At 40.7% G+C, this 25,024-nt stretch overlaps 1 protein-coding gene across 6 annotated transcripts in view; it reads left to right on the plus strand.

The window, feature by feature from the left end:
• The first annotated feature begins 7,896 nt into the window (after positions 1-7,896).
• Positions 7,897-25,024, plus strand: part of slc38a10 (solute carrier family 38 member 10) — a 40,915-nt gene continuing 23,787 nt past the window's right edge. For 3 of the 6 annotated variants that reach the window (XM_032574800.1, XM_032574805.1, XM_032574804.1), the window contains exons 1-10: positions 7,898-8,093; positions 8,279-8,521; positions 10,630-10,747; positions 10,909-10,954; positions 11,101-11,194; positions 11,742-11,885; positions 14,056-14,180; positions 21,611-21,713; positions 22,691-22,873; positions 23,826-23,937. In XM_032574800.1, the coding sequence (XP_032430691.1) occupies positions 8,432-8,521; positions 10,630-10,747; positions 10,909-10,954; positions 11,101-11,194; positions 11,742-11,885; positions 14,056-14,180; positions 21,611-21,713; positions 22,691-22,873; positions 23,826-23,937 (1,015 nt within the window). In that variant the 5' untranslated portion in view covers positions 7,898-8,093; positions 8,279-8,431. Of the gene's footprint in view, positions 8,094-8,278; positions 8,522-10,629; positions 10,748-10,908; positions 10,955-11,100; positions 11,195-11,741; positions 11,886-14,055; positions 14,181-14,814; positions 14,940-21,610; positions 21,714-22,690; positions 22,874-23,825; positions 23,938-25,024 lie in introns of all 6 variants that reach the window. The other 3 variants (XM_032574803.1, XM_032574802.1, XM_032574801.1) reach the window with 3 other exon arrangements.

Raw genomic sequence — 25,024 nt, forward strand, 5'->3', positions numbered from 1 at the left:
ATGAGTCTGGCCTTTTAAAAACACCCCGGATTTATGGTCAGTTTGGGCTCCGGCTCAGCGTGTGTGAGCCTCTCTCTCTAAAGTAGAAAATTGGTCTGCTGTCCTGTCAAAAGAAGAGGCTGAAAAGCCAACATTGAAAGTGACGGGACGGTTACAAGCGCGATGCGTTGCTTCTGAACTGCAACACGTTGGAAACTTTGCAGGAGTTTGAAGGTAACGCAGTGGAGCTTTTGAAAGTTTTTTTTAATGCAGGCCTTGAAGCAGTGATAGACAGCTGGCAAGTATTGGAATTTTTACATTCAGTTTCTCTACATATGGTTGGTTCATGTAAAGACGGAGCTTTTTGCTGATGCAGTGCCACACAAACCTCAGTATGTCTTATTGGGATTTTAGCTTTATCTCTTAAAATATGACGTAGATTTGTAATCATGCCCCCCTCTAAAAGAAAAGACACATTTTCTTTAACGATGTGTCTTTACTAGCTTTGCACATCTACATCTTGAAGTGTATCCAGCTTCTTGGCCAAATATCTCAATTTAAACATGTGAACATGCACTTCCAAGTAATGGAGTTTCAGTTAGCTTTAGGTCTGGATTAGCCTGGTAAAATCCAGCCCTTTGTTCTACCTGTTTGCTTCGTCCAGAGGATCTGGACTCTCGGCTGTTGAGAAACAATTGCTTCCTGGAGTGGTGGACTCTGTTGACGTTTTAAACTTTACCCAATCGCTAACGTTTGCCTGTGACGTAACACTGCAGTTTGACGCTATGAAGCTCTTTGCAAATAGACTGACTGCGCTGTAAACAACCTCCCTCCACTGCGAAGAGAGAAATTACCGATGCGCAGAAGGCGACTGTTAATGTTAATACAATATTTGGAAGCATGGCCAACACAGACTGAACGGCTTGATTCATTTCCTACGCTGCCATTGATAAAACTACAGGCAGACTACAATTCTAAAACATCACAGAAAATCAGGTCATCGTTCACAACTTCTTCTGTTTGCTGATTGGCCCAGTAGAAAATCTGCATTAAGGAAGGTGTAGTCACATTCTGTACTATTGGAGGGAATCCAATCCTGTCACTGCAAAAGAAAAGCATTCCAACAGCATGATGTCACTACCGTGTTTCAAAATATGGCTGCTGTGTTCGGGTCAGTGTGCAGCACTTTCTGCCGCATAAAACATTTTGGATGCAGGCAAAAGAGCTAAAGAAAAACGATTGTGGCTGAAACTCAGAACATTTTATGAATTTCTTTCAACAGTTACTATTACCTTTCATCAACTCTTCCATAAAAGTCTGATTTGTTACGTGCGTATCCAATAGCTGGACTGTTGACAGATTCTCCCACCCGAGCTGTGAATCTCTGCATCTCCCCCACTGGCCTTTTGGCTGCTGAAGCCAGACAGTCACGTCTTGGTATGTTTGCAGCTGCGCCACAATTTCTCCATTTTCAGGACTTTTGATGTTGGTTTAGAACCCAACCCTACCTAAAATTTCCCTACAACTGTTTCCCTGACCTGCAGATAATTTGCATCTGTCTGGATGCAAATTAACTGTTGATGAGTTAATCTGAAGATGTTTGATGTTATCGATTGACTAACGATTAACTGATAAGCGGCCAATCTTAAAGACCGCACCAGAAGCAGGAAGTGGACTACACGCATTGCATTTTCTGTAAAAACAACCAAAACAAATGCTAACAGGAGAAATGATTTGTGGTCTTTCATCAACAACAAAGAAGAAATATTCCAACCGCTAAAATCTGATGCTACTCCTTTTATGTTTATATTAGGTGTTAAAACACCCTTATTGTTTATCTGCTACACAAAATCCCAATAAATGACATTAAAGTTTGTGGTTGTTGAAGGACAAAATAGATAAAAGCTTAAAGGATGTGGATACTTAAGAAATCATACACTGGACATGCATGTTGCAGATCTAAACAGTACAGAATGTGTGTAGCTCCAAAGTGACAACTCTGGCACAGCTACCTTAAGACAGGCTCTTTATTTTTTGCCGTGAAAACTACAGAAATAAAACACAAAGCTTTAGACACAGATACATTTACAAACAGACTAACACAAATCTTAAAACGTGAACCAAACAACTTAAAATACATTATTCTATCTTTTAGAAATAAAAAATAAAAATTTTTTCATGACTTTAATCATTTTAGTGACACTTACAATGTGACTACACCTTCCTTAATGCAAATCTGATTCATCTAGCACAGGGGTCTCAAACTCGCGGCCCGCGGGCCAACTGCGGCCCTCGGGACGATAGTTTGTGGCCCCCGCCTTAATATGAAAGTTTAATGTTAGTGCGGCCCACGAGTTTGATATAATTGGCACTTTTCAGTGTTGTGTGCGGAGCTGAACGAACTTACCAATCATGGTGGAGTATATTGCTCTCGGGGGCGGGACATTGGCCGGGCCTATTTGCATTTTCTATTTGTCATTATTTGCATGCTGTACATGCGCAATTTCCGCGGCCGCTCCCGCTTCACGTGCTTCAGCATCCAGTCTAGACCCGGAAGTTGCTGATCAGTGTAACGTAATTAAGGTTAGGCGCTGTAACGCTTGGGTTGTGTTTAAGGGAGGAGAGGAGGCGACAGATTCGTCAGGACGGTCAAAAACTCACAACCACACTGGTACTGGGAATTCCACAGTGTTGTCCTTTAATAAATACGCTCTTCACCAACCTTACAAAGCCCGGTTGAACGGCTGCTATATTATCAGACATAAAAATTGAGCAGCGTCCAAACAACCCGTAACATTACTAAAAAGTTAGGGAGCTAACATGTCCGTCTAGCACGTTTCTCCCACGCTCTCTACAGAGAAGCCGTGGCGCATACTTCTGACATCATTAGCAATACTAGAGTATCTTAAAGAGACACTACACAATTACGGTTGTTACAGCGCCTGACTACGGCCAAATATGGTAATAGGCAATCAGAAAGGTTCGGCTGAGGAGACCGTGTGTGTGAATGCGGCCCAGCCTCACCCAGACTCTACCTCCAGCGGCCCCCGGGTAAATTGAGTTTGAGACCCCTGATCTAGCATCTTAAAAGTGTGAGAATCTTCTGAGAGATTAACAAGAAAATCTGTACCTGCAAGAAGAAGCTGCTCCACATTTCAAACTCAGATTGGCTCACGTGGAGGAAACTCTCTAGAATAAACATCTTTCATCAGCAGTACTAGGTGCTATGTCATTGTGGACAGAGTGTGATGTGTGGTCCCATGTGCTGCATTAACGGGGCAGACACTAGCTGTTCAAGCAGGAAAACGGCCGTTGTTCCCCCGGTTTTTAATGTGCAGCATTAGTCCCGCAGTTGTTAGCACTGCTTTGTTAGCTGGTGCTTTGATGACGGTCAAATGACAAAGTCTTAATAGAATATAACGGGATAAGCGGGACAAAGGTGGCCAATGTTCAGCTGGATGCAGCCAATTTCTGTGTGAGAGGCCTGGCTAAAAACCCTATTCATAAGCCGTCTAATGCTGGTGCGTAATTAAATGTGATTACTGGAGTGAGAGGGGGGGACGGAGGGGCTTCGCTCTGGTTCTCCGAGGGCCACACACAGGACTGGAGGGAATGTGCATGCGCTCATTAAGGAGGCGCTAACAGATGTACACAAGCAACAACCACAGGCGCACCCGAAGATCCGAACTGCATCTCCCTCTGCCTTCCACCAACACAAGCAGGAGTGTGTGTATATATATGTGATTAAACTTCTCAGGCTTTAAGAGAACCTGGATTCGATCTTAATGTCGAAGAAACTGGAATGTGTTTTAAGTTTTCCGAACATCATCCCTCAACTGGAACTTAGAGAGTAAATTTGCGTTGCTATTTTTAACCTGATGTTCCAAAATCCTTCAGTGGTTTCCAACATACAGAGAGAAAAAAAAAAATCAAACAACCAGCAAGGCGTTTGGCGGTAAATCAAAATCAGGAGAAATTTTCAGTCAGCGATAATCAGGAGCCAAACAGGCAGATATATAAACAAAATCAGTTACGGTTTTCCAGCCTCACTTACACACCCACGCACACACACACCTCCTCTGACTCTCCGGTTCAGTTTCCTGGGCAGACATGGTCCCCTGGTGCTCATGGGAAATAGTGAGCATGCCAGCCCCCCACAAAGGCGTCCTTTCAGCCGCCCGCATGCTTGACCTGTGCAGGGTCAGTGCTCTGCTTTGTGCCCCGCGACCCCAGAGCGACCCGTGGGTCACGCTGAGGGCTGGAGGTCAAATCCAGATGCCTGCGTCCAATTTCGCTCCAACCAGGTTATCTGTTCAAATCTGCCGTAAAAATCTGCCTCCCCCGCCTCCACCCTGCCTCATCCAGGCTAACTCCGACGCTTCCCCGGCTCCTGAAGCCTCCCAGTACCTCTACACATTACTGAGCCTCAGAGGAACATGGGCACTCTGCAGTCTAATTGGGCTACCATGGAGTATCTCTCACACTCAAGCTCTCTCAGTCACGCACACCCCCACCCCAGCCCTCCCCACACACACATCGGCAGGCTTGACCCCCTGTAACTGCACTAATACCCAATCCCATCGCTGTTGGTCAATCCTGAGGGATTAGGTGAAGAGAGACACACAGACAACCCCAAATACATCCATATACATAAATGCAAACACACACACACCCACACACACCAACACACACACGAGCACACCCCGACTGGCTGAGGGTCTACCTTGAGGGATTATGTGCAGAGAGACAGGACCCTCCAGCCAATCAACCGGTCTGTCACATTGATTTTGAGGGGTCACTGCCGCACAATGGCCAGGGTTTTTCCTGTCTTAACCTTTCTGATCATGCACATATGCACACACATACACGCACACCACACCCCCCCATGCCCACACACACAAGTTTGTATTTCTACCCATATTAGGATTTTGCATTGACTTCCATCCATTGTAATAACTCAATTTATGCCTAATCCAGACATTTTCTCCTAACCCCAACCAGTACTGGTCTATTTCTAACCCTAACTTTAACTAAAACTTAAATCACACCCTACCGCTAAAGCTAACCCTTAACCGTAACAAGGAGGTCCACCGTAGTATGACTGGGCTTACGTCCGTCGGCCTTTAGAATGTTAGTAATGCCAGAAATGGTCGAAAGAAGAATAGCTAAACAAGTACACACAAGCTGTGTTCCTACTACAAATATGTGCAAAACTTTGTCTATATTCCGCTAATATTGAAAAACACAATTTCAGAATTGCTGGGTTTCAGACACGTGACCCGGATGAAGCGCGAAATTCAGATACAGGGCCGGAAGTGGATTTCTCCGGTTCAAAACAAATCAAAACGGATCACAACAGTATGCTAATGCCCTAAATAGGCTGGAACAGACAAGGCATCTCGAAAAAATACACGTATATTTAGGATATGATCCGTATTTTCTCGGTAAAAAAGACTTCTCTTATAGTATTGAGGATTTACCCGCATCGAGGCTTTCCACATAACTAACTATCTGGTGCTGCAGATATTATACGAGCCAGAAGAAAGTTTTCAAAAGACTGGAAAATACAATCATTTAGTTTCAAGTTGGGTCAAGCATTGACCTAAAACAGGGTTGAACCCATTACGGTAAGGTGGCGAAAAGAATAACTGATAGCCTTGATTAATAAACAAGTATTATTTGTGTTGAAACGTATCATGTTTATGTTTTGCTTAATTTGGGATTCAAAAAGATCAAATTAAAACAAGAAAGACAATTTCATAATGTCCAAAAAAGGCTTTTTATTGGCAATGCCTGAATATGAGTGACAAACTTATCACTTATTTTATAACACTGTATTAAAAAACAATCTGTCTATATTAACTTTATGACCAAATGCCTATTAACTCAACCCACTGACATTATACAGCATCATTTTTCCATTTCCTACTTCACCTGTTTCACTGAACAGGTTCACTGAAGTCTGATCAGGTGGTATAAAGTTCAAAACGAGTGCTCTGTGAAGAATCATGAAGAAGTTTTAAAAGTACAAGATTTAATTCTATCTATCTATCTATCTATCTATCTATCTATCTATCTATCTATCTATCTATCTATCTATCTATCTATCTATCTATCTATCTATCTATCTATCTATCTATCTATCTATCTATCTATCTATCTATCTATCTATCTATCTATCTGTGATGGCTAGTGAACTAGATTTTGCAACAATCTAAAATATCTGCCATATCCACCTACACACGTATATATACATCCACATCCTCTGTGCAATTCAGAATTCCCCTTCCTTGCCTATCAAAGCTTCATCACATGCCTGCTTTTAAAAAAAAATCCCTCATCTCTGGGGGAAAGCACAACCGGCTTGAGGGGGAAATTTAAGGTCAAGACCCTTTTCGCCCTCCATGGCTTTCTCCTTCCAACCCCCGCCTCCTTCTCCTCTTTCCTGGTCAAATGACACAATAGTTGTGTATCAGAGAGGGCACCGGGCAGGCGGAAACGAACCGGGGCCGCTGCCAAGCAGCATCTCAGGTGCAGAGGCTAAAAAGAAAAAAAAAACCTCTCCAACGTCATCGACCGCATTTGCTCTTTTCTGTTTCAGTCCTTTGTTGCTTGTTTCCCTTTCCTGAAAGGAATATCTGAGGCCTCTGGAAAAACAGGATTCGAGCATGTCTGTTGGTGCTTTTGTAAAATAAACATAACAAGGCAAAAATATTCTGTTACCAGTATATGACCCTCAGGGGGAAACAAGGAACAAAGAGCACTGTCAACAAAATAAAATGTTCTCAAAAGCATAATCTATTATGCAGGAGAAGAAAAAACCATTTCCATCTAACTGATGACATATCAGCATTTCATGATGCATTAATGTACCAGTAGCACCGAGTTGCATCACATTATATATATGTCAAAATAATTATTTAAGTAAAGTTAATTAAAATCACCAGTGAAGTTAATGTCAACAAAAAGAAATATATGCCACAAACAACATTCAAACTGAGGGCTAAAAGGTGAAAGAGAGTGCTAGCAAAAATGAAACGATTGAAAACTCATCAACTTTTGTCACAAATCACCTGTAAACTGATATATAATGATAATAAGGAGAACTGCAAAAACATGCATAATAGTTAAAAACAGCTACAATAACCAAATGTGTCTGAACAAGGTATGGGATGGTATGAGACTAGTAAAATATGACCAAACGCCACAGTTTTATGGTATTACCAAAGAGATGTGAAACATATTTTAACATTCAAAAAGGAAAATAGATTATGCAATTATGGTTAAGATGGCGTACAAAGACTATTATAGATAAAAAAGGAGTAAATTTCCACCAAAAATCTCAGAAATGTTGGGATTAATCTCAGAAATTTTCTAGAGAAACACAGGAAATTTCAGTTTCAAAAATCAAAATGTTGCTAGAAAAAACTTTGACATTTTGAGATTAAACTCATGGAAATTTCAGAGTTTCAAAAGTACACGTTCTTCAACTCTTAGAAATGTTCTGAGTTTCATAAGACACATCCTGTAATGTCAATGTAATTTAAGACTGGAAAATTATTTAAAACAAGTTATATTAAAAACAGGATGCACAAGAAAATGTAGCAATACAGAAGAAAGATCAGTAATATTAGTGGCCTTGGAATATTATTAAAGACTGAATGGAAAGAAAGAAACTCATTATGTACTAACACAGTAAAAAAAATGCACCTTGCTCGGTTACCATATACACTTAAAATGTATTTTTTTTGTTGCCTGGATGTAAAACAAACTTTAAAAAAAATTTAAATCAATTTGCCTTTTATAATAACAATGAAGGTCTAATAGAAGTTGGGTTTCATAAAAAGTGGCATTAAAGTTTCGACCACTAGTAGGCGCCCGAGTATTTCATCAGTCTTTAAGTTGCGGCAGCGTCACTCAGCTCTTAGATACCACTTCCTGGATACACTTTCAGGGAAGCAGTCCTCTTGTATTTGTTGATGAACTGTGATACACTGATTTTCTTCTCTCATTACACGCACCAACACGCCTCTTATCCGCAAAAAACGAATGAATGTGGCGGAATTACAGATGATAACGTAGCAGCACAGGAAGGCGGGAGGGCGGAGAGTAAGGTAGGCAACTAGGAAGTTATCGATTTAGCTTTGTGGCTAATGACTTTACACGTTATAAACTGCCTACGTGGACTTATTTACCTTTACCCAAACACTATTCGGGTAGCTTATCAGCTGGTATTTTAGAAAAATAAATAAAGTTAATAGCGTGTTCTACCGAGCTGTCGTTGTGTTTCCTCTCAAAGCGCCACGTCACTGATCCACGGGGAAGTAGACCAGCAGCTCCAGAAATTAGACCGAGCCAAAACAGCACCGGCGGCCCTCACGGCGCTCCCGTCTCTGCCTCGTAAAGCTTTATTGGTTTTATAAGACCACTGCCACGCACATAGCAACTGAAAATGACGGCGTCTAACTGGGGCCTGATCATGAACGTGGTGAACAGCATCGTTGGAGTCAGCGTGCTCACCATGCCCTTCTGCTTCAAACAGGTGGGTCACTCAGCTGCCGCCATAAGGTTCACTTTATTCCATGCAGACAGGCTGAGGTTCACTGAAACTGTTCTGATCCAGTGTTGGATTTGTTTTTGTCACTTGTTTTAGTGTTATATTGAAATATAATAAATATTTCGTACGTTTTCAAATGATTTTATTGAGAAATGTATCCAAATAATCAATTCTTATTTAGATTACGTACACTTTTAAATTTTAATTTTGCTGCCTACTCTTACAAGGCATTATAGCAATATTTTTTTAAATAGTTGTCTGTTAAAAACCTCTCATCTGACAGGGCCTTTTAATGCCCTGTCAGATTTAGAGCCCTCTGGATCATGTGAAATCAGTTTCACATGATCCAGAGGGGTTTTTTTTTATGTTTAATTTAAATAAAGAATAATGTGTAAAATAAGATGGGTAGGCTCAAATATGTTTATACTGTCTACAAAAATGGTTATGTAAATATGTATCGCAGTGTTTAAAAGTGAATGTGAATATGTTGAAAAGAAACAATACATTAAGCTATACATATAGGTTTATAATTTGAACAACTAAGGGTGAAATTCCAAGGGAATTTCTTTACCTAAATTTACAATAAAATCTGCGAAAAGCTGAAAGTATATATCATAAAAAACAATCAGTTTCAAATCCTTTTTCAAAATGTATATGACAATATGATGAATTTTGCAAATATGTTTTTAAGCACGCATTTAGGCAAACTGAAGTATCATAGCTTGGACATGAACATGAAATCATCTATCACTGTTATGCAACGCAAAATGGGTTTCACAACCTGCATGTTTGAATCCAGTTGTTGTTGATGGCATATTTTATGTGGGCAAAATGGATTTTATTTCTCACTCTGTGGATTGTAATACCATCATCTTGATTATAGATTTACTTTATTTGGATTTTTTGAACTATAAGCTGCATATATATATATATATATATATATATATATATATAAATAGAATCTTTTAGAATCTTGTGACCTTTCTGTGTAGAAGTTGCTTGTTCTTCCTGTACATGATGAATGGACTTTTACCAGATTCCAACTTCCTCCTACCTTTCTAAAAATGCACATGTTGGATAAAAGGGTCGCTCTGTGACTGACACGTTCATGGTTGAAATCAGCAGCCTCTTTCAGATTTAGGTTTTTCTATGTACAATGAGAGAGATTTAGCCAAACATGCACAATCTGAAGCCTACCTGTGGCCTTGTCATGTCATATCACTCGACCGATTCTGTGCATGTGTTATCAGTTGTTGTAGCAGAAAAATCTTTGCCTGCTTATTTTAGGGGCCATTTTTCACAGATGGAAATTTTTTGATCTTTTAAATCTGGTATTTGGAATTCATTTTCATTTTGGGCCATATCAAGATCATCAATGTAATTAAATGGCCTGTAGTGGCAGAATGTATTCATGAAAAAACTCAGTAGCAAACTGTGAGTATTTTTTCAAATCAAATAGTTTGGCATGTGCTACAGGGCAACATTGTTACAGATAAATAACATCTTAAAGAAATATTGAGTACAAAAAAAAATACTTTTTGTACTTCCCATTTATTAAAGCTTTTGCATTTGTCTTAATTTTGGAGCAGCTAGAATCACAAACACTGGTTTTTCTCAAATGCAAATTTTCTAGTTCAAATAAGAAAACGATCAACCGTAAAACATGTGGAAACTGTCTGACAGTAACGCGGTTGTGCTACACCTTTTTTCATGTTTTCTATCCGTCATGATCAGTTTTCTACAAAAATTTTCTATTTTGTTGCTTTCCATAAAATTGTCACTTTTAGTTTATTATTGAGCAGGTAAAATAAAAAAGGCACAAAATGTTCTTTTCCAAAATGTTCCAAAAACAAAACCTAACACTTCTGTGACCCCAGGTCCTTTCTACTTAACGACTTTGTCGCTCACGGCACAAAGTTTGAACACCACTGGTCTAAACTGTCCATTTAAACAATTCCCAGAAATTCTGTGAAATATGAAAAGACCAGAAGTAGTTCTCATACTTCATCTGCTCTCGCGTTAATTTCCTGAATCACAGGAGTTGAAGGTATAGGTTGGGTTTGATGTTGACCTGCCTCTCTGCTCCTCCCCAGTGTGGGATCTTGCTGGGCACTCTGCTGCTCTTCTTCTGTTCATGGATGACCCACAAGTCCTGCATGTTCCTGGTCCACACCGCCAGCAACACCAAGCGGAGGACTTACGCTGGACTGGGTGGGTAATCTGTGGTGCCTCCTTGTTGCCGCAGTAACAGAAGTAGCAGCAGTTGTGGTTTTAAAGAAGTGAGAAAGCCACCTCCAACCATTCTGAGCAGGATGTCAGCTGATGAATGAGTTTCTGTTAGATTTTTCACGTCGATGTTTCCGTCTCTACAGCCTTCCATGCTTATGGGAAACCTGGAAAAACGCTCGTAGAGACGAGGCAAGTTTCACTTTGCGTGTTTTTAGATTTGAAATGGTTTTTTTTTGTTTGTTTTTCTGTAAGAACTCAGCAATAACGAGAATGTAAAGTTAATCTCAGACTTTGACTTTTTAAATAAATTGAAATTCTTTTTCCCGTCTCTGCAGTATGATCGGTTTGATGCTCGGGACTTGTATCGCCTTCTACGTTGTCATTGCTGACTTGGGATCAAATTTCTTCGCTCAGCTGTTGGGTTTACAGGTTTGAGACTTATTTTATAAGTCAACGTTCAGTATTAATCTGCTCCCCTCTCTTATATACACAAAAAATCTGTCAAAAGCTACAGCAGGGGTGTCCAAACTTTTTGCACCGAAGGCTGAAATCCTCAATTTAGAAATTCTCTGGGGCCAAAATTGACTTTTTCTCTCCAATCAAAAATACAAGCATATGATTGTGATTTTCTCCTTTACCTTCACAACATTAAATTTAACTAGAACTGGAAGCAGTTATCGGTGTCTTCCCAGCCTTACAAGTAATTTTAATGAAACCAAAGTTAGTATGACATTTGAGGTTGATTAAAAATAAAAATTGATTTTTACATTTTCCATTTAGAATATAAATTTGCCATTGCAATCTGCATCAAAATTGCAACATTCTTCAAATGCTGTCAAGGGCCATAAAAGCTTATTCTAAAGACCTCAAATGGCCCTTGGGCCGCACTTTGGACACCCCTGGTCTGTAGCCAGCGAGTTTGACTGCGGTGGTATTTGAAGCTCCTCGCCTGGCGTCGTTGCTGTGCTGCGTTCAGGTGACGGGGAGTTTCCGTGTGCTCCTGCTGGTCGCCGTGTCGCTGCTGGTCGTCCTCCCCCTCAGCCTGCAGAGGAACATGATGTCCTCCATCCAGTCCTTTTCAGCCATGGCTCTCATCTTCTACACCCTGTTCATGTTCACGGTGAGCCCAGTTCCACTCAGCCGCTCTCTGTCTGTCCAGTACATGTGAGGACTGTCGGTGAGGTCAGCAGGTTAATGGTTTGCACCAGCAAAACAGCCTCTGTATACATGAGTCAGAGTTTCTCTATAGATTGGGATCAAATCCTGTTTAACAGTACAGTAGTTGGTGGCTCTGTTGCCTTGCAGCAACAAGGTCCTGGGTTCGAATCCCGGCCAGGGATCTTTCTGCATACTGTTTTTCATTGACTTATTTTTAATCTAGAGTACAAACTCGAAGAAACCTCAAAGAACAATTCAGTCATATTCAGTTATTGTACTTTTGTTAAGGGAAACATGCAGCACTGGTGGTCTTTAAAATGATGCTTCAGATGTTTTTGTGGCTGAAGTTTGGCTAGTGCAAACCAACGATAATTGTTTCTCATCTCTACCTTTAGATTTTATATGACATCATGAACTAAGAGCAGCTTTAGTTTATTGTGTATTAATAGTTTGTGTTGCTTTTATGCATGTAAAAACCAAATGAGTTTAATGTGCCGTTCTGCTTTTCAGTTGGAGCTCCTGTTCTGTTTGAACAAATGTTGTTTTTGTTGTATTTTTCATAAATTGTTGCTTATTTGCTCCGTTGTACCAATGCACCAACAAGGTACTGTCTTGCTCCTGTTTGTAAAGAGCAAATCCACACTAAGTCACTCAGGCAGAAAACAGTTGCTGCACCGGTCTTTGGATTAAATCTGACCTCTAATCTGCCCAAGAAATGACTATATAGTTGATGCAGGCGCCAAAAATGGAAGATGTCCATTTTTACTCCTGTTTTCTCCAGAGAGAACATTTCACGTGTGTTCTCTTCCAAGGATCAAGTTTTTTTCACATGTGGTATTAGAGTTTCCAACTTAGCAACTTTGCATCTATAATTTAGCAAAATTTTTAGACAAAAAAATTGACTATTATCAGTCAAAATAGAAATTGATAGGTCAGGGTTTTTAAGATCGGTGATCGGTCAAAAAACTGCAATCGGTGCAGCGATAATTATAATGGAAGAGGAATTTTATTGACTTATTCTAGAGTCAGTTCTTGTTTCCACTCAGCATAATTGAACTTTGATTACTTGGCCATTCATCACTGATCCGCACCAAGCTGGCCTCTGTCATATTTCTTTTTACCGACCTGGGCTTTGCTTCCACAAGAACGACAGCTTATAGAAAAGTCTGCAGTGAAAAGTCAAAAGAGACGTCTTCCTGTTGCACAGAGCGTTCTTCTGAAACACGTTTTGAAAAGATGCATGCATTACAATTAATAATAAAAAACTGGATTCATCCCTCTTTACTCTGTTGGACAAAGATGCACCAGGTGACATCTTGATTCAGTTATATAAAAACCATTAGGGATGAAACGATTAAACATAATTAATCGATTAAATAATCGTCAACTAGTTTTGTAATCAATTAGTTGTTTACTGGATTCAAAAAAGTATATTTACACTGCTATATTTATGCACACATTTTTCATTTAAGATGTAAAAGCACATTTTTTGTCTGTGAATATGTTCTACCCAAAACTCCTCAAGTGGCAGATGTAGCTTCAGCTGATTTAAATTCTGCAAAAAAAAATCTATTAAGCGTCTTTAGCTGTCCGATCATCACTCGATTAGTCCAAAAATAATCAGCAGATCATTCCTACAACATTTTGATAAGTTGGGGCCCCACAAAACCTAGAGACGGTCCTGCTGTAGTACAGCAGAGGCTGGTCCAGCATCAGTTTCCTGCCTGGTGTGAGTTAGGTTGTGTTTGTGTTCAGCTCAGTTTTACTGAATTCCACTGCCATTGCTGCTCTCTCTGTCTCTCTCTGTCTCTCTCTCTCTCTCTCTGTTGTCATGTGAGTTGTGGAGCATGTCGGTAACCTAGAGCAGTGGTGCGGTGAGTTTAACTCTAGACCCGGCCCGACCCGGCCCAGTCACCTCACCCTCTAATAGATGTATCTCCTTCCCTCCCTCTTTCCATCCTACCCTTAACTGATCTCCTCTCTCACCCTTCATCATCTAACTTTCCTGTCTTTTTTTTCCCTCTCTTGTCCCGCCTCCCTTCCTCTCCTCTACCTAACATGTGCATCCCCTCTCCCCCCTCTGGCTCTCCCCTCTCCTCTTCTCGCCGCTGTCTCTGCTTCTGGTGATGTAGATAGTGTTGTCGTCTCTGCGCTACGGCATAATCTCGGGCTCCTGGGTGGAGCAGGTTCACCTGTGGCGTTTCAAGGGCGTCATTCAGTGCCTGCCCATTATCGCCACAACCTTCTGCTGTCACCCGTAAGTAAACCCCACCCCCACCCCCAATAACACCACGGTAAGGGCAGAGAGTGAAGGAAGCTTTGCTCTCCCTAAATCCTTCCTCATGTTTCCACCTGAACCTTCTGCCCACTCCTGTCCTTCATCCCCGTCATTCATTCACCTTTTCTGGATTGAGCTGTGTGTGGGTGGGTGTGTGTGTGTGTGTGTCTTTGGTGGCAGTAGTAGTAAGGCAGAGGGGTTTAACCGAGTTTTTTGCTACACCTCCACCCAGAATGAATCGCAGTGTTCTGGATGTGGTGGATTTTTTTTTTGTTTTGTTTTAAAGGAGCAAGACAAAGGAAACGCATGCTGGTGAAAAACCTGTTAGGTTGTCGCCCAAAAGCCTCCAGTTTTCCCCAGCTCTCTATTTGACTCATTCTGTCCGATTCCAACGGGTTTTTCATCCAGGACGCGGCTTCCTTCCATTTCTGTCTCTTCATGTTTTCTGATTTTCTTCCCTCAATGATTATGACGAAAAAATCAGCGAGCTGTCGACATGGACATCATCCTCCTGTTTCCTCTATGCTCTTCATGTCCTCCGTCCATTTGTATTCATTTGGTCTGGGCTGTAACCCCCGCTCCCCCTCCCTCCCCTCCGCCTCCTTCCCCTCAGATGGTGCTGTCCTCGTTCAAACACGGGCTGCTCAGCGGCTGGTGGCTAGGGCAGGTCTATGTGGTGCGCTGGGAGGGTGTTTTTCGCTGTCTCCCTATCTGTGGGATGGCCTTCGCCTGCCAGTCGTAAGTACTCCTTTCCCCCCATTGCCCTACTTCAGGATAACATCATAAAGCTGATTTGAAAAGTTTTTGTCCAACTTCAGATTTTGAATTTTTCTGACATCAGAACTTAATAGATGTGGGCCGATCTGAGAGTCTCATAGTATCATCACCTTGAGTAAAAAAAAACCCACAAAAATGATCTGATTTTCTTTAAAACATAAATGTGACTATTATTTCTACTGCTGAGTGTGATCTCTGTGAATAGAGGAATACGAACAGAAAAAAAATCTTTTTCTTTCTTTCTTTGTGTATTGAACAATTTCAATAATGATCTCAAAGTTTCAAATCAACAGTCCAGCTTCTGATATCTGTTGCAAAAAAACAGTACAAATTCAAATAAAATCTATTAATAACTGATGAGATTTATTGTCAAAAACATCAATGATATAAATGCACTATTCCTTAAACCAGGGGTGTCCAAAATGGGTTTCGGTCACCATCTATAGCCCCCATGTTGCAGTTTAATAAAATAATAAAAAATTGAAAAAAGTGTTGCATATTACTAAACAAAATATTGATCTTTTAATAATCAGACAAATATCCAACAGCTTTTATGCAATGCTAAACTCTATGCACCCTAAGCTGCATTTAATGTTTGTCTAAATATGCCTGTTTAGTTTTTTTGTTGAGCTGGTAAAAACAGAAAATATGTAGATATATATAATTTTTTTCTGCGCTTTTGATTAATATTATTTATATATGTATCTCATGGACACTTTGGACTTGATGATTTAGGTCTATGTGATAATGAGGTTGGGCTGATGTTATGGATTACAAGGAAACCAGTAAAAATAACGGGCAGCATACAGATGTTCCAAACCCCATATAGTACTGCACTGCATAAAATGGAAAATATGTTTCAGTACAGAAATACAATAATGCAAATTAATTTTCCATCACTCCTTGCAGTCTCTTCTTCATCTTGTTAAAAAGGTTGTCCCACATACTGCCTGATAAAAACTCTTTAATGTTGAATTGAAAAACCTACTGTATTCATTGTTTTTTCACCTAATTTGTTTCTCAATAAAATATCATAATTGATATTGAGAGGATTTCTTAATTATTAATAGTAATTGTAATCATAATTATAGTAACACATTAATAATCATAACAATAATGATAATCAGTTTAAAATGACCTTTGTAGCTCATTAATTATTAAACACACCTTAACAAGAATGTTTGGAGCAGGAAATGGGTCAAATCAGTCCCTTTTGTCTTCCTCACAGACAGAGTGAAAAATGTTGTAGGCTTTTGTAATCCAGCTGATCAGCAGTGTGCAGCAACATATGATCCATACAAGTAGAGAAAACTCGTCTTTCCCTGGCACCTCATTAAAAACCCTCTGATAAGATTCTGAAGATTTAAAACTTAGTGTTCTTTGATACTGGCCCATGTTTAGTCCCTAAAGATAGTCCAGAGTAATTTAAGGTCTCTTTTTGTTTACTCGTGTCATTTTCAAGGATTTAAGGATTTAGGTTGAGTTTGTCAAGAGGGAAATAAAGACAAACATTTGAGGATTTAAAAGGCAAGGTTATGTTGCAAAACTGTTTGCTGTAGTGAAATTTCTCTGCTCTTTAAAGCAAACATAAGCGATCAAAAACTGCCTTCGCATTCCAGTGAAGTTCCCCACAGTGAGTCTAGTAATCGCTAGAGCAGCAGCCTCCGCATTTCTTCCCTTTCATCCTTCTGCTGGCTCAATCAGTGCCTCCTTTGTGCCGTCCTCTACCGTCGCTGCTTGCCCTGGGTGTGCGCCGGCTTTGCTCGGGTTGTGGGGCCGCCCGGACCGACCTAATGGATGGAGTTTGTGTTGGATGTGAATGCAGCGTCGGGGAAGGATTTAGGGGACTGTTATGGTGAGATCATTACGGGGCAGATGTTTGGGCGGCGGTGTTTTTGTTTTGTGCGAGAGTAAGTGAGTAAAACTGTTGGGAGGGGGCGGTGGCTGTAAGCCTGGAGACCTAAACCTGACTTGAATTAATGTAATGACAGAGCTAACTAAACATGGTGTGGTGGGCATGTGCATGTCACCCCAAAACAAAGAAAACATGCACTTGTGTGTGTCTGCGTGAGCGTTGTTGTGCTAAGTGATATTTGGCAGAGGGGTGGGGGTGGGTGGGGGGGAATTCTTGGCCTGTGGTCATACTGAGCAAGGCAAGCACTCACTCAGCTTCAGCCAAACCACTAATCAACACCTTGGACTGCCGCCATCTTACAGACACACTGATGTATTCACAGGCTGATTAAACAGCTCTTAGCACATTGGATTTTTATTACGTTCATGAAATGTGTTTATTTTCAGCTAGAACATTACTTAACATCGCCATTATGACGTGGTGGGAGCTGGCCCTGTGGTTTTTTTTTTTTGGAAGTAGAATAATGTGGAATGCTTGGCTCCTCTTAGGGACACGTTAAAGTGTGCAGCAGAAGCCGTCTCTCTGGGAGGGGCCGGTGGCAAACGGTTGGAAATTTGCTCAAAATGTCTGGGTATGAAAGGGTTATATCAATCATATGCAAAAAGTCAAAGAAACTGTTGGATTTATACTCACAGAAGTTGAACCCTAAAGGTCCACGGAGCAGAAAGCGTGTGAGAAAAAAACTTTGATAGAACTAGTAAAGAATTATAGTTCATCTGCTTTGCACTTGGTACTCAGAAGTGAACAGTTCCAATTCAGAAAATCAAACAATTGTTTGAAAATCTGACTGAACTAGTCAGTCCAGGGTTTCCCCCAGTGTTATTATAAGCCTGGCGGGACACCAGGCTGTACTTGTGCCCCACCAGGCTAAGCAGTTCAGCTGAGAATCCAATCTGTGTGATGGATCTACTGGTGTAAAAAATAAAAAGCTGCAATAGCCTGGTTGCATAAGTGCGCACACGGTGAAATAAATCCTTTAACAAAGTGTCTTCTGATTCAGTTTCAGCATCGAGTCTTCCTGTGTCGCACCAGCCACCAGTTACAGTGAATCTGAATAGCCTGTAATGAAATTCAGCTGAAATACTTGGATTTTTCATCTTCTTGCGATGTGGAAAACATTTGCATTCTTTAACTCAAGCCATCATTTTCAGACGGGTTACAAACAATCGCAAGAATGTCATTGCACTAAAGTATCAGCCAGGAGAAGGGTACAAATAGCTCCACTGCCTTATTAATGCACCATATTTTATTTAATAAATAGAGCATTTTCACCAATTGAAGGTTTGCCAATAGCTGCTGCAGCTGGTGCGGTTCTCTTTCACACTGCACTGTGTCAAACGATCCAAACTCTTTAAAAACCTGTTGACCTCCTGTTGGGGGCGCTGCACCAAAAACCACTGAAGGAAACAATATAAGAACTTCTGAAGAAGACACTGATCACAACTTCCTTCTTCATAAAATGTGAACAAAAGTGGAGTAGCTTCAGATTTGATCGGTTTTAGTATTTCTCCTTTGTCTTTGGCAAAAGACCCACCAATCATTTCTCTTGCTAACGGTAGACTCACTTGTTTGTTTTGGGGTATTTACCCAGAATGCCCTGCACTGTGGTCTGCTTCCTGCTTTTGCTGTGGTCTCCAGGCTGTTTGGCGATCACGCATTAATTTGAATCATACCAGAGTTCACTTCAGCCGAACTGAGATCTCAGTTTTCAGACGGACCAACTCTTGCTTCTTTGTTCTGAGTCGGAGTTCGATTTCGCTTGTTCACCTCTCCCCAAACGAACCGGACATTCTAGGCACACAAACAAAATTTTCAATCGAAGTGAACTGAGCAGACCTGGTGTGAATGCACCCTAGATGTTACAGAACTTTTGCAGTGCAGAGAGTGTAAACATTACCAGGGAAGGTTTGGTGTGTTGATAGTCTATTGCCAGAGAAGTTCTGAAATTGAATAAAGAGGAGCTTTAAAAAGACGTACACATTTATCCAACCATTTTCTTGCAGCTTTTTCTTTTTTTTTTCATTACAGCACAATTGTTTCACTGTCAGCTGAATAGTACAGGACAAATGTCACATTATATGTGAGTAAAGAGTTCAGAATAATTTATCCTGGTCTAATTTTTGCTTTTGTTTTCACAGTGGCGTGTTGGCTTTTGAGAGCAATTGTAAAATGAAAAAAATATATATATTGCTACTGGCTTGAATTGCTAACGGTATCTGCATCCAAAACAAGCCAGTTGTGTTCTGAGAACAAATGGGTTTCTAAAAATCTAAAAACAGCTGGTGTTTCCTGATTATTTAGCATCAGTGCTTCACAAATGTTTGGATTTATCTTTTCAACTTTTAACCTGGTGCACAGTGAAACATGTCATTCCTGTAACTGTGAAGAATTCCTCCACCACATCTCCCCAGTTTCATCAGAGGACATCAGCCTTCCAGTAAGGATGGCTGAGTGACCATTAGATGCTTGCTGTTTCATTTAATGTTGGCGGAAAGATTTATTGGCACACGCATAAAAAAAAAAAAAAAAAGAAAAGTGTTAAGAGATAGCATCCTGGTAAGGCTGGAGCTAATAAAAATCAGTGTGTGTGAAAGTGAGACAGGCTGAGAAAGAACAAGAGGAGGAGAAAGTTACGGCATCTTGCTTCCCGTCTTGTTTCTGCTCCATGGCTCTTCTTTTGTACCGAAGAAAGGAGGTGAGGAAAAAATAAAAGTCTGCCAGGAAAGTTTATAATGCTCTAAAACCTGCCAGGTACTGACTTTTATATATAAAGCCTGTAAATTTACTGGTTAATGTGTCAATGGTCCTCTCCACATAGCCGCCCCTTGCTACAGCACAGAGCAGGAAATGATGGAGAGAGAGGAGCAATTTCACATTTTACCTCAGCCAGCCTTGACTACTGTCACCTATTCTGTGTCACACACACACACACACACACACTGTTAACATTTTGTATGCCCTTCATCACACTTCCATCCCATGTCTTTCGTTTATGAACACTTTGCATGAACTGACAAACTTCTGGCTCTTCATGTCTTGACTTGGAAATCCACAGATGCATGAGCTTTGAGATGCGATTTTTAGTTCTCTAGAATCCAGACAGGAAATTCTCTTAAGATAAAACGTGGAAGACGACTTGCTCCGTGTCTGACGTCGAACTTGTGTGATTTAATCCCAAACTGCAGAAAATTTCACTCAAATGCTCAGGCGTTTAATATTTCAGAACAAGGCAATTCGCTTTTTCTTAAGATGATATACAAATGTATACATAACCCAAACAGTGCCAGCTGTGGAAAAAAAGAGGTTTGTGGAATAAAAATGTCAGTAAAAAGCATGGTAGTGAAACTGATGTGGGGGAAAAAATCTTCCAGAGGATATCAGCATGTTTTTCATTTAATGTACTAATTAGTATTAGTAATTAGTATCAGCAAGAAATGAAAGAAAATCTAATATAATTTTCATGACGTTGCAAATTTGTTGTCAAAATATGTTAAGAAATCGGTGGCTGACAGGAAATCACATAAAGACAGTTATTACCTGAAGAGCATTTGTAGTTCAAAATGTCCCAACAAGATCTTGAGAAACTCATCTCTGCATTCATCTTTAGTTAAATTTATCACTGCAAATCATGTCTTCAAATTTCTGCCTTAACAGCCAGTTAGACATCTGCTGCTGAACTGGCTGCTTTTAGCGAGTATTTTTTTGTGGATCTAAAGAAATTGTACAACATCTTTTTACTTTGGCTTCTTAGTGGAATCCTTAGAAATGGAGAGTCCACAGAGTCTCTGTAGAGGTTATCGAAGGACTTGTTCTGCTTTCGTGACATTGAAAATGTTAATTTAATGTTTAAAATCAAAGCTAGTGATGTTTTCATAAGCGGCTCCTTCCCCATATGTAGATATAAAATGATGCAAAAATGTTCGAGCTTGAAAACCAATATTGTTTAGGAGAAATATGAAAGGGAAGAAAAATCTTGTTGGGTCACTTAGATGAACATTTTTCAAGTGCTTCAGATTTGACAAAACTCTTTTCAAAGCAGGTATAATTAAGTTAAAGTCTGATCTCTCTCCATTTCTTATTATTTTTTGGCAGCTGGCACTAGCTGGGCTTTACATGTTTTCTGTGTAACATTTTGCAAAAAGGATAAGACAGAGGCTGAGTAGGTTTTTATTCCCCATAATGTGAAGAGGAAAATAAAGCAGTCTGACTCAGGTAAACTGGAAGCACTACAGTTGCCTCGCAGTTGATGAAGGCTTCATTTGAACAATCTTCCTGATAAATTAGTCATGTTTTAGTGGGATAAACAAAAGCAAGCAATAAGATCAGATGAGTGCACTTCTGACAAGGACAGGAGAGAAGAGATGCATCATCTGATTACTGAGAAGCACTAACGGGCCCCCATATGCCTGCTCATTAAAAAAAAAAACTTTACAGAGCCAATCCCGGTATTAAATCTGGAATGAGTGGCTGCGAAGATTGTCATGTTGTCAGCTGTCAGGACAGGAGAATAAACAACACAATTTCCTCAACATCTGTGGAACCACGCTCCCCCGACCTGCTGAGTTAGCTCTGGAATGGTGGAGTGCCTCCTCTCAGAGGAGGGTGTAGCTGTGTGATAGCGCAGGCAGCATGCGAGCCGCAGAACAGCAGCTCCAGCATGGCGTTGTTTGGAGCGGCATGCCGAGTTTTGTCGTTTTGGCCTGCTTGTTCCTCACAGGCAGGTGCTGCCAACGTACGATAGCCTGGACGAGCCGTCAGTCAAACGCATGAGCACCATCTTCACCTCCGCCCTCAACGTGGTCACCATCTTCTACATCACCGTGAGTAGAGCCGGCACTTCTCATCACACCTGCCTCTCTCACCTTTAGCTCCACCTTTGCTATTACAGCATTTGCTTTTCGCAGCAACTAGGGGTTCACAGATTGTAGTTCACTGATCGTAAACTACAATCAGTGGCATTTTATAGCATAATCAAGTAACTATGTTAATTTCAGTTGTTATGAAAATGCTATAAATTTCAAATAGGACTTAAAAGAAATTTTACTTCGTAACTTATCACCTTGAAATTGGGCCTGTCTCTTTAAAAACTCTTGCTCTTTCTGAAACTCCCCCTTTTAGGAAGTCATCACAACATGGGTCCTTTATTAACCCTTTAGTTGAGAAGTAGCTTCTATAATGAGCTCTGCAGATGTTACGTTCCACCAGGCGTTTGCCAATTGGTGCTGGCTAGTCTGAAGGAGCTGAATGGGGGAATTCCAGGGGATGGCTGCTCAGTGAGGTGGAAGCTTGGAAACTGCAGCTCGGAGGAGGAGCTATGTCTCGAAGGCGGGGCTAGCTCCACCCAGGCATTTTGCACACCTGAGTTGTTGCCATGGAGATCAAAGGATTTCTCAAACATGCTTGAAAGATTCAAAGCAATACTCCAGATATGTTTTTGATGAGGGAATAACATAAGATGTAAAGCTAAAAAAAAGTGGATTTTACATAATACTTTCAAAGATGTGACTTACCATTTATATGCTGATTTTTTAATTTATTTTTTTAGGGTCCTGAAAAGTCACTAAATATAGCAAAAAAGTTCCTAAGGTGACTATTGTTAACCTGTTGGGAGGGTTTGTCAGTCAACTCTCTCAGAGGGGACATTAGCTGATTTTCAGACATTTGTATCGTCCATCCAATTTATTGATCCACCACAAGTAACACCTTTGAAACGTTCAGACATAGAAAAAAAAAAAAAAAACACGTTTATTTGTCCTACCTTCCTCAACACTACATCCTTTGTTTTCCTCTCCACCAGGTGGGCTTCTTCGGCTACGTCAGCTTCACGGAGAACATCGCCGGCAACGTGCTCATGAACTTTCCATCCAACCTGGTGACAGAAATGATCCGGGTGGGCTTCATGATGTCTGTGGCCGTTGGATTCCCCATGATGATCCTGCCATGCCGCCAGGCCATCAACACCATGCTGTTTGAGCAGCAGGTAGGATCAGGAAAGCGTGTTTTCACTCACCATCAGAAGACTGCTTGTGTGCGTCATTCATTTACAGACATTTGAGTTGAAGTTGCCTTCAGAAAGTATTCACACACCCTTGTGTTTTATTTCTTTTTACACCTTATTAGTTACAACCACATATTTCAGTGTGCTTTATTGGAGAAAAATAGAATGCAGCACAACTGCAAACCCACCGAGAAAACACAAAAAGAGAAGAAATGTGAGAATTGAACGTTTCTAGATGTGCAAAGCTGGTTAAAAACCAGCATTAAGTAGAGTTGACTCAGAGAAGCCTGATACAAACGAGGCCATGCTTCAATTGAACAACTACATTCTTGTTTGTGTTTATCTATTACATCGTATTCCAATAAAATATGTTAACGCCTGTGGCTGTGAAGTGTTAAAAAGTTGTTATAAATACTTTGGAGAAGCACTTATGGAACGTTAATGATAGACATGAGGTGTCCTGATACAATTTTTTTTCTTCTGGTATGATACAGATATTACAGCTATGAGTATTGGCCGATACTGACATTGACCTATTTTATTACCTATTTTATAGTGTGATGTTAGCAAAGACTTGATGAAGTGATGTTACTCAAACAGAGAACAATAGGTTTGGAAACAACTGACCCCCTTTTTTTTCTTATAAACCAATGGGTCTATGTGCAGAAGGCAAGACAGAAATGCTGGAATAGTGCTTCCAACAGTGTGCTTATGAAGGAGATTTTAGATGCATGCCAATATAATCCCATACCTCTTTTTTGGCTGATTTCAGACTGATTTCTAATATCAGATCAGGACAACCCTGCGATAGACTCCTTTCATTTACCCTCAAGACACAAAAATCACCTTCAGTTTTGTGGATTTTTAGTTTAGTTACCCTGAGAGGTAGATACATTTTTTTTTCTCCAACCTGACTTCTGGTTCCGTCTGACAGCAGAAAGATGGGACGTTTGCTGCCGGAGGTTACATGCCCCCTCTGCGCTTCAAGATGATCACACTCTGCATTGTTTTTGGCACCATGCTGGGAGGCATTCTCATCCCTAATGGTACATCCTGTGTGTGTGTGTGTGGCATGGACTGAAGGGTTTAAAACTGCGGGTGTGGGTGTGTGTGTATTTTTGTGGACGTCATTAAGGTGCATGTGTTCCTTTCTGTGGGCGGGATGGCTGGGGAGCTTTACGATGTGTGTGAATGTGACTTTACGAGTCAGTGACTGTCACACTCTAACACAGTCTTTAAATCAGGGGCCCAACTTTTATCTCTTTTTAGATGGGCTGACGGTTAGATAGGGCTGTTATTCTCCCCAGCTCTCTCGCTCTCTCACACACACACATATATAAAATCACACAAAGACAAGTTCCCGTACACACTAGTACTGGCTCTCTGTCAGCTTCTTTAGGTTGCTCACAAACAACTCCAAAATGGTGGAGATGAAAAGGTTGGAAGGTTAGCGTTACTTTCCACTTTATTTCATTGTTCAGTTAGTCGCTGTCTGTTAAAGGTCTGATTGGTTGAACACACATGCGGACATACACACAAGGGTGTGGGGTGTGTTTGTGTATCTAATCAGACTAATAGACTGAGGAGAAATGTAGCGAGGACCCCGGGGAGAATGGACACTAAACCTGAGCAGAACAATCTGGTGTCCGTCCCCTAAATGGAGGGGTTCCTGGGGCCCCTTGCCCAGTGCGCTGCTCCTCGGTGGCAGAGCCCGGACTCTTGGTCCGCTGCGCCCTGCCAACAGCAGCTGCAGCCATTAATAATGGCTGACACAAGGTTAAATCTACAGAGGATTTAGTTTAGCAGAAAGAGCTGGACAGAACACTCAGTGAAGCTTTTTGTCATGTTTTCGAAATTAAACACGGGATTATTTGAAATGGGCCATTTCATTCACCAGTTTATGATTTTCATTACTGAATTTGATGGAATTTTTTTTTTTTTTTTTTACCTTTTCTGTAATATTTTTACTAGACTTCAAGCTTCCCGCTAAGAATTCTCTCATTGTTTTGATGGTTTCTTTGTAAATTTAGGCCACACTTGAAAATGGACTTAGTGGTATGGAAGCTCATTTCCACCTGGAAAAAAAAGTCCAACATAAATTTGACTGTCATAATTATGAGATGGAAAGTCGCT

Source organism: Xiphophorus hellerii, chromosome 10, assembly GCF_003331165.1.
Source record: "Xiphophorus hellerii strain 12219 chromosome 10, Xiphophorus_hellerii-4.1, whole genome shotgun sequence".
Taxonomy (NCBI): domain Eukaryota; kingdom Metazoa; phylum Chordata; class Actinopteri; order Cyprinodontiformes; family Poeciliidae; genus Xiphophorus; species Xiphophorus hellerii.